Source organism: Microtus ochrogaster, linkage group LG5 (genome assembly GCF_000317375.1).
Source record: "Microtus ochrogaster isolate Prairie Vole_2 linkage group LG5, MicOch1.0, whole genome shotgun sequence".
NCBI classification, from domain to species: domain Eukaryota; kingdom Metazoa; phylum Chordata; class Mammalia; order Rodentia; family Cricetidae; genus Microtus; species Microtus ochrogaster.
In genome coordinates this window covers 47,126,097-47,140,955 of record NC_022031.1, presented here as the reverse complement: position 1 = coordinate 47,140,955, position 14,859 = coordinate 47,126,097, and the positions used below count along the sequence as shown (strand labels likewise).

The window sequence follows — 14,859 nt, the reverse complement described above, 5'->3', positions numbered from 1 at the left end:
CACAGCTCCATCCAGTGCACAGGCCTGAAGGAACATCTGTGCCTGAACACAGCTCCATCCAGTGCACAGGCCTGAAGGAACATTTGTGCCTGAACGCAGTTCTATCCAATGCATTCAGGGCATTCTGTGCCTTACACAGTTCAGCCCGCCGAATCCAAACTGTACATGCAAAGGTAAAGACAATACTTGATAATCAAAAACTAGGAAAACACAGAATCCATTAAGTCCCTCATGAATAAATCATTTGAATTCAGTTAATACAAAGGTGAACCAAATTACCAATTCAGAAAGGCTTTTGGATACAGGACCCGTAGGTCTAACTAAGACTAGTCCAAGAAACCTAACCTTAGGTGCAAAGGTGAGGCAGGGGCTTTGCAAGACAAGGGCAGATAAATTCTGAAGATATGGTAGACAGAAATATTTTAAACTTAATAGTAACTTGAATGTAAATGCTGGGATTATTTGACAAGGTCTCCAGCACAAATGAGCTGAAGGGAGGGACCAGGTGGCGCAGGAAGTTAGGGAAGCAAGGGAAAAGCAAAACATATCATTTCTGCCGTCAACAATCACAGGATCAAGCAGCATTCTACAAATAAACAAACACAGGTTACCAAGTGCAGAAGTAGAAATATATTAGATACAAAGGCAATGATTGAAGACTGTCAGGGAAAATGGTGTATATGGAAACGCTAGAGAAATGGAAACACAAAAGCAGGAGACAGCAGCAGAAACAAACGCACCATTCAGATTACAGACATAAACTGAGAGACACAGTCAACTGGAGCTCGAAATGCTAACTAAATGCCATGCATTCACAGACACGTGCACAGAAAAGGGTATGTGCTTCAAGTGCTAACCGGAGTGAAATGAGGAAGGGAATATAATTATGACACCCTCAAGGCAAAAATAAACACTCATTCTGGAGATGAAATAGCACGGGCAAATAAAAACTCCATTTTCTTCTTTTTATTTCGATTTACTACCATGAAATTAGTTAGGTACAATGAAAACAAAGAAGAAGACAATCACTTACCCAGTGAGCCCAGGATGACCAGAATTGTTAAGATCCACACGAGCACTCTCGATATGTACCTGATAATCACCATCAAAATCATGGATAGAACTGCAAGGAAGACAGAGACCACAAAGGATATCGGATGAAAACACAAGAAACTATGAAGAGAAAGACAACTATTGCTTTTCCTACAGGCATAGCTTGATGCTGTTAGTTCACGAGCACCATTTTGACAAGAAAGGAAATGGGCTGCTTCTGCAATTACGGCCCACAGCCTAAAGTCCCGTCTCTGAAAGCCGAAGGTCCTCACTGTGTGGGTTGTAAACTACAGAAAAGAACGCATGCAAATGCACAGGGTGATCCCATGGTAGCCGAGGCTGCCGTGGAGTCGCCAGCAGGAAGACATGGGGCATGCAAACACACACCAGTGTGGGAGGTGCAGAGAATGACATGTCATGTTGGTGAACAAAACGAAAACAACAATAACAAAACTGTAACAGGCAGCGGGAAATCAGCTAGCGCTATACTGCCCTGACCAACCTGTATCGTCTCAGGACAAACGTCTCTAATTCAACAGACTAGACGGCATTTTAACACTGTTCAATATTTTACATTTAACTCTATAACTCTGAGAGGGTCTGAGTCTATACAGTATAATATTCTTAAACCTGCTAAGGCCAGATGCCCCTGACCTCATTTCTCGACTGCCTGCAAAGCTCTTCCTTAGAAAAGAGCAAAGATTAGGCTGATTTGCTTAGCCAGCTCCCTTACCTATTCCAAACTAAATCCTAAATCCTAGTGTGCCAAAATAATAACTAAAATGGTTGAAAAAGGGGACAGTTAACCCTTGTGTAAGAAAAATAATTCTGAAATATTTTATAAATATTTAATAACCTAAAGGCTCATTCCACAAACAAATGAACAAAGATATCTTGAATTTATATTATACTCTTATGCCTCAAAAGAAAGATAATCTAATAAAAGTCGAATTCACATTAGTGTTATGAATCTTCAAGTTTGTATATAGCTTTTGGTTAAAGCATTCAACTGTTTCAGAAAACCAAGTGTTTATTATATAAAGTCATCATATTTCTTCAGGTCATTTGCAAAGCTGAATACATGGTTAGGTTTGAGCTCAGGAATTTTAAGGTACTACTTTTACAATAAATGTATAGGGATGAAAAACCAGACCGGAGCCCCTCAAATATCACAGAATAGGAATTTCATAAGGACAGTATTACTTTGAGTCAAGCATCTACTCTCTCTAATGATAAGAAAGGTGGAAATAAAGCCTGTACCTTCTCAATGAATACAACTGCTACTAAACATACATAAATATTAATTTTACTTATACAATGAAACAGTTTGGTCGCTAGCTTACGTCTCCCAATAAAAAGTACAAAATCTGATATGCCCTTGCACAGACTTAGAATAATATAGGTAACTTTTTTCATCTTGAAAATAAAACTGATTTTATTATTTAATTACTGACTAATTCTGTGGCTAACAAGTGGAGATTTCTTAGTTTTCCCAGCAAGGCAGTAATACTATGAACTATAGCAATAAAAATAAAATTACACACTTCAAAAGCAACCTATGTTCTTAGAATACATAAGAGAGTACTTAGCCTCTTTCATATATAAATATACCTTTGGAATCATGTCTAAATCATTAAAAGGAGCCTTTTGCTATCATTAAAGATAATCAATGATGATTTAGTAACCAAAGTTTGGGGAAACAAGTCTTTAATGAAAGAAAATAGAAGCGACATGAGTTTCAGATATATACATATACATACTTCTATGTATATATTTATAACTATATGTAATCTGAAACAGTTATTCTGGCCATGGGAAGTCAAGCACTTTACAGTTATCCCCAGTTGTATGCATATTTTGGCTAAAGACAGAGCAGCCTTCTGTAGTACTACGAAACAGCTAATAATGAGAAAAACAATTACCTAGTGATAACAAGCAAAGTCCCAATATAATTTCTTTGCTGGTCATTACTCCACTAATCAGCCTGTGTAAGACACTATTGTCACTGACAAAGGTGATCAGGGCCTCTGCAAACTTGGCATAGCAGGAAATGTTCACAGGAGCACAGCGATGGAAGAATGGAATAGGTGCACTGGTGACACAAGAAAAAAAAATCAGAAAAAAAATTACTCCTACTTAATATAAATGCCACATCAAACACACAAATGAAAGGTGAATATGGCTGCAATACACTCCACCCTCCTCCTCGTGGGAGCTAAGTGCTGTGCACTATGAAGATGACGGCTATGCGTACGGATGCCAATCTTACCAGAGCTTATCAAAGAGGGTGGAGTGTATACTCCAACGAAGACATTCCCCCACCCCTGAGGACAAATACACACATACACATACGCATGGAGAACTACCAAAAGCAAAACCAAGCATGCGAGACTCCTCCGCTCTGCACATCTACCAGAGGCAGACGGCAAAGCTTACAAGCATGCATTTCCTTGAATGGAAAAGGAACTTTTGCCAAAAGCAACTGAAAAGGAGACATACGCTCATGCTTTTACGTGAAATGGACCACCATTAATAGAATGTTTCCTCTTTCAAAACGTCATAGGAAACCTCATATTAATAAAGGTGTTTAGGGCGCAAGCTTATATACCCACATATAAACAAAAGCATGCCAAGACATTAACAGACAGTAACTTAAAACAGCCATGAGAACTAATCTATAGAAATGTTTATAATACAGAAACACAAGGGGAAATCACACATAATATAATATAATGGTGATATCTCTGCATCAAGGATTACACACAAATATGGGAACAAACAATAAAAAGTGAGAACTACACAAGTTATTAGGGGCATGGAATTCTGCACTGTGTTCTTTCCCTTTTCAGTGCTTGGAATTGAACCCAGGGCCTCGGGCATGCTGGACAATTGCTCTACTACTCAACAATATTCCGGATAATTACTTATTTGCATATGTGGCACGTGTGATATATAGGATAGGCATATATCATAAACAATGAGTATATGTGTTTAAACAAGGGAACACAGCCAACAATTAATCCAAGCTTCCATGACTACAGCTGTGACTTGTGAGAGAACATAGGTGTGTATTAGCCATGACTTGAAGCTGGCTTCTAATAACATGGATCTTCTTCAACTCCTGAGATGATAATACGTATGCACATCTAACCGATGACAACACTGTGAACCAGGAAACGTGAGGATTCCAGGAGACCCCATACATATAAATACATATGTCTAAATACACATGGGTGAATTGAGTTAAAACTTGGCCATCGTAACACAAACCTCACACCGCTTGAACTGATTATCAGACGGGGGCGGGTCTCATAACATACTGGTCTGGACTAAAGTATTGTAAGTTTGTTCTCCTTCTTAAATATTAGTCTACTTGGAGGTAAGATTACACAGCCGGGATCAAACTTGAAGGCTTCTAGTCTTAGGAAAACAATAACTGGCCTGAAGCAAAACACTGCCTTTGTTTCCTTCCTCAAAATTTTATTTTCTTTTGAAATCAGGATGAGTGGACTGTAAATGTTGGTAAATGGACACTAATGGCAAGAAGCAACATCATCCATACTACTAAACTCTATGAAACAAAGTAACTTTAAAGATGAAGCCTTACCTTAGTTACATTTCAGTAAACTGTATCCAGAAATATGATGTAACAATATAACAGGGATAGTCATCTTTTAAAAAACCATCTCTATGTAGCTGTCTTGTATATTCTTCTAAAATGGCATTAAATGAGCACTCTAGAATCAATGCCAAAGACCTAATGCTTTTTTTTTTTAATTGTAGGAGGGTCCAACATTCTGAGCAATTGTTTCTTGAACAAACATTATGTCATTAAAGATAAAAAAAGGTATCAAATTACACAATACTTTTAAATGAAATGGATCTAGCTAGAGACATTACAAGAATTTAAATGGATTAGCTATAAATCTCAAAGTCAAAGGAGGCTGATTTGGTTATAACTGACAGGTTTTTTTCCCTGATGTCTAGAGAGATGCTGTTTTAGTACCTCTGTCTAAGCATACTTCCAATTTTATACACACACACACACACACACACACACACACACACACACACACACACACACAACTCAAGGCTGGCTCCACATCTTTAAAACCCAAATGCTCTCTGTTCTGTAGCCATGTGTACTGTCGTCTACTCTCTGTGTATACTGGCCTGCTACCTCTAACTTAGCTTCAGCTGAACTCATCTGCCCCTACCTTTAACCTCAAAGGGACACATCTTAAGGTCTTCTTTCTTACTGATAGTGTCCACTAATTTTCTTAGCCCTGCTTCCTGATTTTTCCTATCAGATATGAAAGTCCCAATTCCCTGGCACTGCAGTCGTAAGCCACTGTCTTTCTGAGTTCTGTTCCGTTTGCTGGAACGGTAGCACAGTTCAGGAAGTCACTTCGGATCATCAGCATCACCGCTGTCACCCAAGAGCTCGTCCACAAGACCTGGTTCTGACTCCCAGGAGCCCCACAGATGATGTGGTCCATGTTTGCTTCCTTGTGAAGTAAGGACTAAGAGATCAGCTTGAAAAGGGAAAGACTGTGCTTTGAAAAATCCCAATCCTTCTAGCTAGGAAGAAATGTCAGTGAGGTCTGCGTGGGACTTTCCCTTTCAAGGCACTTGACCAACTCCAAAGAGTTCTTCTGGAGAAGCCCTCAAAGAACTGGGGCATAATAACAGTAACCTTTTACCCTACAATTTTCTGTATATTAATTTAAAATACCCGGTATCTCTAAATTTAAAAGTATAAAAATACTAAAAACCGGTTAGTCACATTGTCTAGTTAATAGTAAAAAACATTTACTATTTTAGCTAAAATAAAAAGGTAAGCAGGAAAGAATGCATGGATCCATTAAAAGTTAAATATTTAGTTGCACAGTAAAAAGCACTAGAATCCCTTACCTACCTGCCTATCTGCCTGCCTGTCCTGCCCTGTCTGCTTTTTCCTTCCTGCCTTCCCCCGATTCCCTTGCTCCCTTCTTTCCTTCCTTCCTTTCCTCTCCTCCCTTTCTCCTTTCCTAAGGAACTCGGGGCCATATGCTACGGACTTGACCACTAAACTAATTCCTGGCCTCTGCAATGATTTTATTGCTGTTGTTTGGTTTCTGATGCAGTTCAGGCTAGCCTCACTCTGCAGTTCAGGCTAGCCTCAAATTCACAGTAATCTTCCAGTCTCAAGTTCCCCAGTGCCTGGAATTATTTATAAGCTATTTATAAGCCACCATAGCAGTTTTGAATTCTTCTCTTTTTTTTTAAAAAAAAGTTTAGTTTATTTAAACTTTTTATTGATTAAATTTGTTCTTTGACAATGTCATCCTTAAATAAAAGACATTCATTTTCCTCTTACAGAATTCTTTTGAGTACTTCTGATATCAAAATGCTTATATTATATTTTACCATTTAACATAATGAATTCAAAATGGACCATCTCATTTCACATACTTCTGAGAACATGGCATATGAGAACATGTCTGCGCTACTGTCTAGCCCATAATGAAGAGGACACACATCACGAATTTTCCTTACAGTAAGTTTGTCTTTTTTCAAAGCCACAGGCTAATGCGTCTTGAAGAGGCCACTGTGGCTCCAATAGGCCCAGACACTTCACATTACTGAAACATCAGTCAACAAGAACAAAATGTATCTGTAACAAGTCTTCTAAAGATTTAAAAACAAACTAGCCACTCAAAGGTAAAGCTTGGCAAACTCACTGCTTACTTCCCCTTTGAGTCCGAACTGTCACAGTGAAGATGCTCCCTGGGGCATGGGCATGACAAACCGTTCTCAGTAGCCTAGGTCCATGTCCTTCATGAGAGAAGGCAAGGATCAGCTTCTCTGTAACTATTTTAGAACCCGAGCTAAAAACAAACAGCCACACATGATTTCTAGCTATCCTTTTGAGAAAAGAACGATATTAAAGGATTCTGGAAAGATTTCCCCAGAGAATATAAAAAGCAGGAAATAAATAAAAAATCTAGCAGTTATATAATGTACTCTTTGTGCGCTTTGTTCTATTTTTCTCCCTTCTTTCACTTTTATATACTATAGAAACAACAACTGCCACAGAGATCCTATATGATCTAGACTCAAATTCTGACTCAGCAATTACTGTGTGGCCGTGGGTAATTTACGTGTTCTTCCATCTTCCATTTTCCCCATCTACAAATGAGGGGCAAAATCTGCACAGGTTTTGCGAGGGTTGGGTTATATAATACATGCGAGAGAATGGATGTTGGCCAGCCCATAGTAAGTGGTTCGTTGAGGGTTCGGTGCTATAATACATTTCAGAGACCATATGTTGGTCAGCACATAGTAAGTTATTTGTAAAAATTAATTCATCTACCAATCTCCCCCTTGAAAATATGAATAGGCAATACTTGTTCTTGATTATTAATTTCTCACGTCACTGTTACATTATTACTTGCCCAGCACCTAGCCACCTTTTGGGTATCAGGAGTTACCTAAATAAGGGAACAAGCTGAGAAACTGGGTTCTGTCACTGCTCTGTATGGAATAACTGCAAGCACATAGGGCGACTCTTCCCCATATCGCCACTCCACTGGGCACCCCACCAACAGAGGCACAAATTTGGATACACTGTTGCCTTGTCTAGCCACTTGCTTTTAAAGCACCAAAGATCTTGGGCCACCTGACTTTTAATGTGCTCTTACTGTTTTAACTGCAAATGAGTTCATAGCTGCTTTTGCTAAGGGAGGGACAGGTCTCTGGGCACCCAGAAAGGTCTGGGCAAAGGGAAGGTTCTTGAAGTAGGGAGAGATGATAATACTTCCCAAGCTGGGAGACAAGAATAAAAATGGACATTTAATATCTATTATCTTACGCCTTAAAACAATTTTGCAAATATTTCCATTTATTCACAGATCAACTAGATTCACATATAGGTTAAGAGACTTACCCCAGCTGATAAACAGAACAATAATTGGGGCAAAGTCACTCAGACCTACACATTCTAGGTTTTTCTTACTAAATATCACTGAAAACAGTCCCTTTACTTTCACGTCTACAGATTTTCAATTTTGATTTGCAGAAGCAGCTTGATAAGACTGACAGAGCTGGAAATCAATCTGACTGACGTGTCCTTTCTCTATTTTCCAACAGAGTGTTTCAAATTCAAGTCTAGAAGCCACAACCTGTTGGAGCTCAAAGTTTATACTGCTCTGTCCTAAAAGGATGCTATGTTCCTGGGCGGGGTGAGGAGATGTAAAAGGAGGCTGGAGAGAAGGGTCAGTAATTACAAGACTCTCCCCTCTTTCCCATGAGCTCAGTGTCCCACACGCACATCAGTGCTCCAGTTCCAGGGTGTCCGACACGCTCTTCTGACTTCTGCAGACACCCATCTCATGTATGCAGTGGGGCTAGTACTGTGGGACACACTTTTAATCCCAGCACTTATAAGGTAGAGGCAGGGGAATCTCTCTAGGTTCGAGGCCAGCTAGGTCTACATAGTGAGTTTCAAACCAGCCAGAGCTACATAGTGAGACTGTCTAAATTTTAAAATAGATAGATAGTTAGACAGACACAGACAGACAGACAGACAACAAGGATCAGCAATTGCCCAAGATGGTAGGATCAGAGGTTGTGTGGGGGGGGGGGGGGAAGGAGAGGGTTGTGATATAAGCTACACCCCCACCCACCTACAATTATGTAGGAGCAAAACAACTTTATTCATAATCCCGGGACTTTCCAATTGTTTTTAAAAATACATGTTTTAGCCTAGAGAGAATACTCAAAATATACATTTAAAACAAATTTTAGCAGTTAGGTAGATAAGTATATAATATTCTTTTTCTCTTCTCCATTGTGCTATAGAGCTACATCTCCAAGACAGGCTTGACTAAGTTGCCTAGGTTAGCCTCAAACCTGCTACTTAGCTTAGGTCTTCAATCTGCGATCCTCCTGCCTCAGCCTCTTAAGTATCTGGGATTTCAGGCCCATACCACCAGGCCCAGCTCTGCCTGTTTTTATAGGAATGAGTGGATCCAAAGCCTCTCCTTTGCCTCATTGCTGTGGCCGCCCTGACAGGCTTCCCTTCCCTTCCGTGAATGCTGTCCACTGAGTGGCTGGTTTAAGGCTGTAATGTTTAAATCCTTCCCAAGTTTCTCCTAAAACAGCCCCTTGACTCTGATGCCTACAGGCTTTAGATTTTGATTTTCAATACCAACTTGACAAGCCTAAAGGAGCCAGAAATCAATCTGACTGCTGTGCCCTTTCCACTCTTTGCAAAAAACAAATTTAAAATTCAAGTTAATAAAGCACAAGCTACAGCCTACATAATTCTAAAGTCAACACAATCTGTTTTCGTGTTCTCAGATCTCTACGTTTTCACTTGATAGTCCAATGTGATATACCGAGTGACTTCTATTCCGTTTTCTAGAGGTTTCCTGTGTCACACTGTTAGAAAGATAAATCGATACTTCAAAGGGTATGCATGTCTAAACATATACACATCTAAACATATGCATACGTACATAATTTTGAGAATATACTCTACAATGCTTGAGTGTTTGTATCTTAAAAAAAAAAAAACCCTATGTATTGTGTTGATGTTTACTTTCCTTCTAAGTACTACTAGCCACTGCCAAAGAACATTTCTGCATCTTTGGTCTATTACATGCAGTTAGTATTTAATAATAAACGATTGCTAAGTAAAATTTTGGATAAAACCTAGACAACAAAGAGGACCCTAAGAGAGACATACATGGATCTAATCTACATGGGAAGTAGAAAAAGACAAGATCTCCTGAGTAAATTGGGAACATAGGACAGGGTAAAAGGGGAGAGGGAGGAAGGGAAGGGAGTGGAGAAAAATATATAGCTCAATAAAAAATAAATAAAAAAAAAGATTTTGAATAAAACCTGGCAAATAACCTAACACTAAGAATACCTCTGAAGAATATATCCTGAACAACCTGTAGAGAATAAACATTCAAGTGCTTTTAAAATTCAAACTAAATAAGAAATAATTTCAGTAAGTATTAATAGGATCAACTTCAGAACATCGACAGTGACAGGGAGAATTGGTTTCTAAATTTGTTGCTGATCTGACAATGATTCAGCAGTTTTATATACTTAAAAAGATTATGGAATGAAAATAAAAATATCAAAAAGCCCCTGAAAGAAATTCAAAATATCTGAGAACAAGAGAAGTTGTTTGTGAGTACATTTTTTAAAGATTTTAAAAAAAAAAAAGTTGTCACATCTTTTCCTACTCTTTGAATCTTGTAATGAAAGCAATGGCCCCGGGAACAGGCATCATCAAATGACAGCTGTCTCAGAACAATGCAGTGTGGATTTCCCTATGAAAACATGGGCTAGAAGCTAAGAACTGTGCGGTTAGATTTACCTGGCTGGGACTGGGAGCTTGGGGCAATGCCCAGCAGATTTTGCAGTCAGAGTGTACTCAGAAGGCTTTATGCTGTAGTTACACAGTGCTGAGCCTGTTGGAAGAAAGTCATACGTTAGCTGGTGCAACAGTCTGAACAAAGTCTCCGCCATTTCTCCTTAGCTTTAGATGTCAACGCTAACATTCCCTATTTCAGTCATTATAAACACTGTAAAAACCATTTAATTTTTACTATGAATCATTTATGTTAACAGTTTTCTCTGAAATGACCAATAATTTAATGTATTTTAGGTACAAATTTTAATTACTAAAACCTTTACTGACTGTCATATCAGGTCCTGCGCCAGATGACAGAGACATATCTATCAGTTACTGTAAGCCTAGAAAATGGGCATTAGGACACTCACCACTCATGAACTAGAAGATAAAGAGGCTAAAAACAGGCAATTGGTAGGGTTGGGATTAATTAGGCACCTGACTATCACCACAGAGTCTGTACTCCCTCCACTGTAGGACCGCCTCTGATTCATGTATTTTCCACTACTGAAAACTGAATATTCTGCATGTAGGCGGGATATCATTTCCTTATTTAAAAGACATGAGCCATTTCCAACGATAAATCACTGAACAAACTGATAAATTGGTAAGTGATCTCCAGTTTCCAGACAGTACATAATAGCTCAAATTCAACTTTGGATCGGCTATAGTAAGAGCTTTCTGATTATATGACTTACACTTATCTAAATAATGCTGAAAATTCAGAATGACACAGTCCACTGAATTTAGTATGCACTAAGTTACTGAGCTGCAGGTTTTTTGATACAGTGACTCCAATATAGGAAGGTCTGTTATACACCAATACTAGACGGCAGTGTGTGACGAGCAGGCTGATGCTTCGGTTCTGCAGAGAACCTACTGCATTATACACATAAATTATCCAATTAACTGATAGCCCTACCAGATTTCTAAGTTAGCAAAATATTCTATTATTAATACAAACAGAAAAGCTTTCACGTGTACAATGAATGATAATGAGAGCTTATACTACTACGGAAAAAAACTCAAAATATGTTGTGAGGTCAGAGTGGCCACCTAAAGGCAGGGCTACTTTTGGAAAAGGCACTTGATCATATGGAAATGGAGAGGATTATATAAAAATATATTCTGGTTTGTTAAGGACAAAATTGGGAGTGAGTTTATTTAACTTCTATCTTATTCCATCAATCAAACAAATTGTTGGAAATTTCCAGGAAGCAACATATTTCCAGAAGCAATGCTATCTAAAACCGGCAAACTATCTGGTAAATGTTCAAATATGAGGGTCATCATAATACATTCACCATAATATAAATAGTATATATTTCATGCAAAGATAATATAAGTAACTGGACAGTGCAAAACTGTTTCTAAAGATTCTTTAAAGTTACACGGCACATGGGTTAAGACATGCTGGGTGGTAAAATGCTCACCTTGCATATTTGAAACTCTAAGTTTGATCTTGAATATTTGGGGGTGACAGGGAGTGTATAAAAAGGAATATTAAGTATATAACTCCCCTGAAAGTGTAGTCTGCCATGTCTTGAGCTAATGCCAGCAAGTTCTATTCACAGCAGCTTTGAAGGAAACATGACAGCAGCCAAATACTTGAGATTAATCCTAAAATAGCTAGAAGTCCTACTGAGAACTACTCGTTTAAAAAAAAAAAAGCAGCTGTGCTAACACGTGCAGGGCACCCAAGTGTCTATGGACGTCCTGAGCTTAGCCACCAACATTTCTTTCAGCGATCAAGACGGAAAACATGAAAGGCTAAGTAAAGACCCTTGTGCTGCTAAACCCTGCTTCCTCTGAATCCAATGAGCACAGTCTCTGCCCTTCCCGTGCCCTCCTTCCCGGAGAGAGGGAGGTCACCAGGTGCAACAAGGCTCAATTTTATAGACACTTTCCCAGAAAAATGCTCAGTGAACGAAGAGCAGCTTTATCTCCAATCATCTGCTGGGACTTGGGCCAACGCTAAGCAGATCCTGTTCTGAAAAAAGTCCTTCATAATATGTTAGTAGCAACAATTAATCCTAAGAAACTGCCCACTGCCTCCTGCACAGAGCTGAGAGGTGGGGAAGGCTCAAACACCGGGAAAACCTAGCAATGCAAACATTTTACAGTCCTTTTTTTTTTCCACATTACTTATTCATGGATGCACTTTCAGTGGACATTTTAAAAAGCAGCACCTGATTCTTATTTTTTTTTTTTTTACAGCAGAATTATAAACAACGCCTACCATAAGAGGTTTACACCCAAGGAGTCAGACATACAGGGCTTTTTAAATGCAAAAACAGGTTTAAAAAACCCCACACATGAATAATGAAAAGTCAAAAACTAAAAACAACAGTTAATCTAAAGCGCACCAGAGGCAATCCATCCAACTCAGCCAGCGTTATTCAAAAGCTATCCAAATGACCGATTTTAGGAGCCCAACTAGGGCACACAAACATTTATCATGGTAAACGCCTACTATCATCCCCACCTCCGAGAATGTTTAACTTCTATGATATTTCAAATGTCTTAAAATATTCAATTATTTATTCTTCGGTTCATTTTGGTTATATCAATCCTATGAGGTGTGTTCTATTACTACACTCTAGAAGTTACAGATAAGTGGGACATTGGGGGCCAGTCACCCAGCCACAGCCAGCCAGGAAGTAAAAGGAAAGGAAGATTACACAAGTAAGAAAGATAAACGCCCAGAGGGAAAAAGTAGATGGGTCAATTTAAGAAAAGCTGGCTGGAAACAAGTCAAGCTAAAGCTGGGCATTTATATGGAAGAATGAGACTCCGTCTGTGATATATTTGGGAGTTGGGTGGCGGGCCCCTCAAAGAGCCAAAAGAGTTAAAAACAAACAGCAGCAGCATGTTGGTTACAGAGGACTGTCCTACACGATGCAGGATTTATCTGCAGCACCCTTGGCCTCTCCCTACAACAACCAGAATGTCCAAACACTGCCAAACCGTGTCAGGCAGCACTGTTACAGTGGGAGCGATGGTCCCAAGCCCCAAATCACCTGAATTAAAGATACAGCATAGAGGGAATAATTTGAGGGCTGGTATTATTTTTGCCTAAATTGTATCTTTTTTTTCCATTGCAGCAATCTTCACAAGCATCAAAATATGAAAAACAGACCCCCTCAGAATGATTTAGAAATTGGTACTGAAGCAAAAAATTTTTTTATATGTCGATCTGTTTTCATTATAAAAAAATCAAATTCTACTGCCTTCATTTTTCTAATTAGGAAAACACTGCATTTATATTCTGGCAAAATAAAAATCACTTTTCCAATTTCAGTCTCTAGTAATCCATGAAATGTGGGGACATATTTACAATCCCCAAGAAGCACCATCCCTAGAAATTAGCCATTGGTACCACCTTGTCAACCATGATAGGTACTCAGTAAATATCTGCTAAGAAAATTTTTAATATCGACACTCGAGACTTGCAGGTGCTGTGAGGTCGAGACGTCTGATCCTATTGGATTATAGGTTTCTTTAGTATGGGACTATCATGTGTATCTCTGGTGCATATTTGATGAATATTAACCATTGGAGTGAAGGAATTAGTTTAAATTTTATTATCAACTGTAAACACACACCCCCTTCTAAATGATCAAGCATCCTGGTGTCTGACTTGGAAGCAATTAAATCATCTGCAGATCACTGTATTCATTCATGCACATTATCAAGTCCAACCTTCTGCATCGCAATATAAAAAACAATCTATACTGTGTGTGTGCTTTCGATGATGATGTTACTGGCTGGAGGGAGAGCACAATGATCTGATGCTGACTGTAAACTTAATAGCCAATGACAATCCAAAGGCTTATTAGTATTCACGAGCTGTAAATTTTATCTAAATGTCATATAATTTGTTAAAGTCTTTAATGGCAAAACAATAATCCTTCTGAAAGCACCATTCAATGCTGCTGTCCTCAAAACCGTCTATGATCCAAACAGCAGGTCATAAAACCTTCAGAATTATATGAAATATTGAATATCAGAGAAGCACTTTTAAATTATAGTACTTTATATACTATGGTATATAGCTTTATAAATTTATAAATGAGATGCAAACAAGGAAAAAAAAAACCTCTGCCATAGTTTGCTATTATGTTAGGCAAGGCAGAATATATATTATAAAATAGAGTAATAAGAATGATAATAAATGTCCCTGGTGAAATATTCGCACCAACTGAGGATGTGTGGTCCACCTGTCACTTACAGAAGAGATGGTTGGTTCTAGGCTGCTTGTTAAAATCGAGCTAGAAAACTATGTAAAGCATCCAGTACAAAGCCGGGCAATGGTGGCGCACGCCTTTAATCCCAGCACTCGGGAGGCAGAGGCAGGCGGATCTCTGTGAGTTCGAGACCAGCCTGGTCTACAG

General features: G+C 38.8%; 1 protein-coding gene across 3 annotated transcripts in view; it reads right to left on the bottom strand.

Moving 5' to 3' along the window:
- The window catches only part of Slc44a1 (solute carrier family 44 member 1), a 158,026-nt gene that overhangs the window by 60,246 nt on the left and 82,921 nt on the right, over positions 1 to 14,859 (bottom strand). For all 3 annotated transcript variants that reach the window (XM_026786600.1, XM_005362191.3, XM_013351888.2), the window contains exons 5-7: positions 10,430 to 10,523; positions 2,976 to 3,145; positions 1,034 to 1,123 (exon numbers count right to left, since the gene is read on the bottom strand). In XM_026786600.1, coding sequence (XP_026642401.1) covers positions 1,034 to 1,123; positions 2,976 to 3,145; positions 10,430 to 10,523 — 354 coding nt within the window. The remainder of the gene's footprint in view (positions 1 to 1,033; positions 1,124 to 2,975; positions 3,146 to 10,429; positions 10,524 to 14,859) is intronic.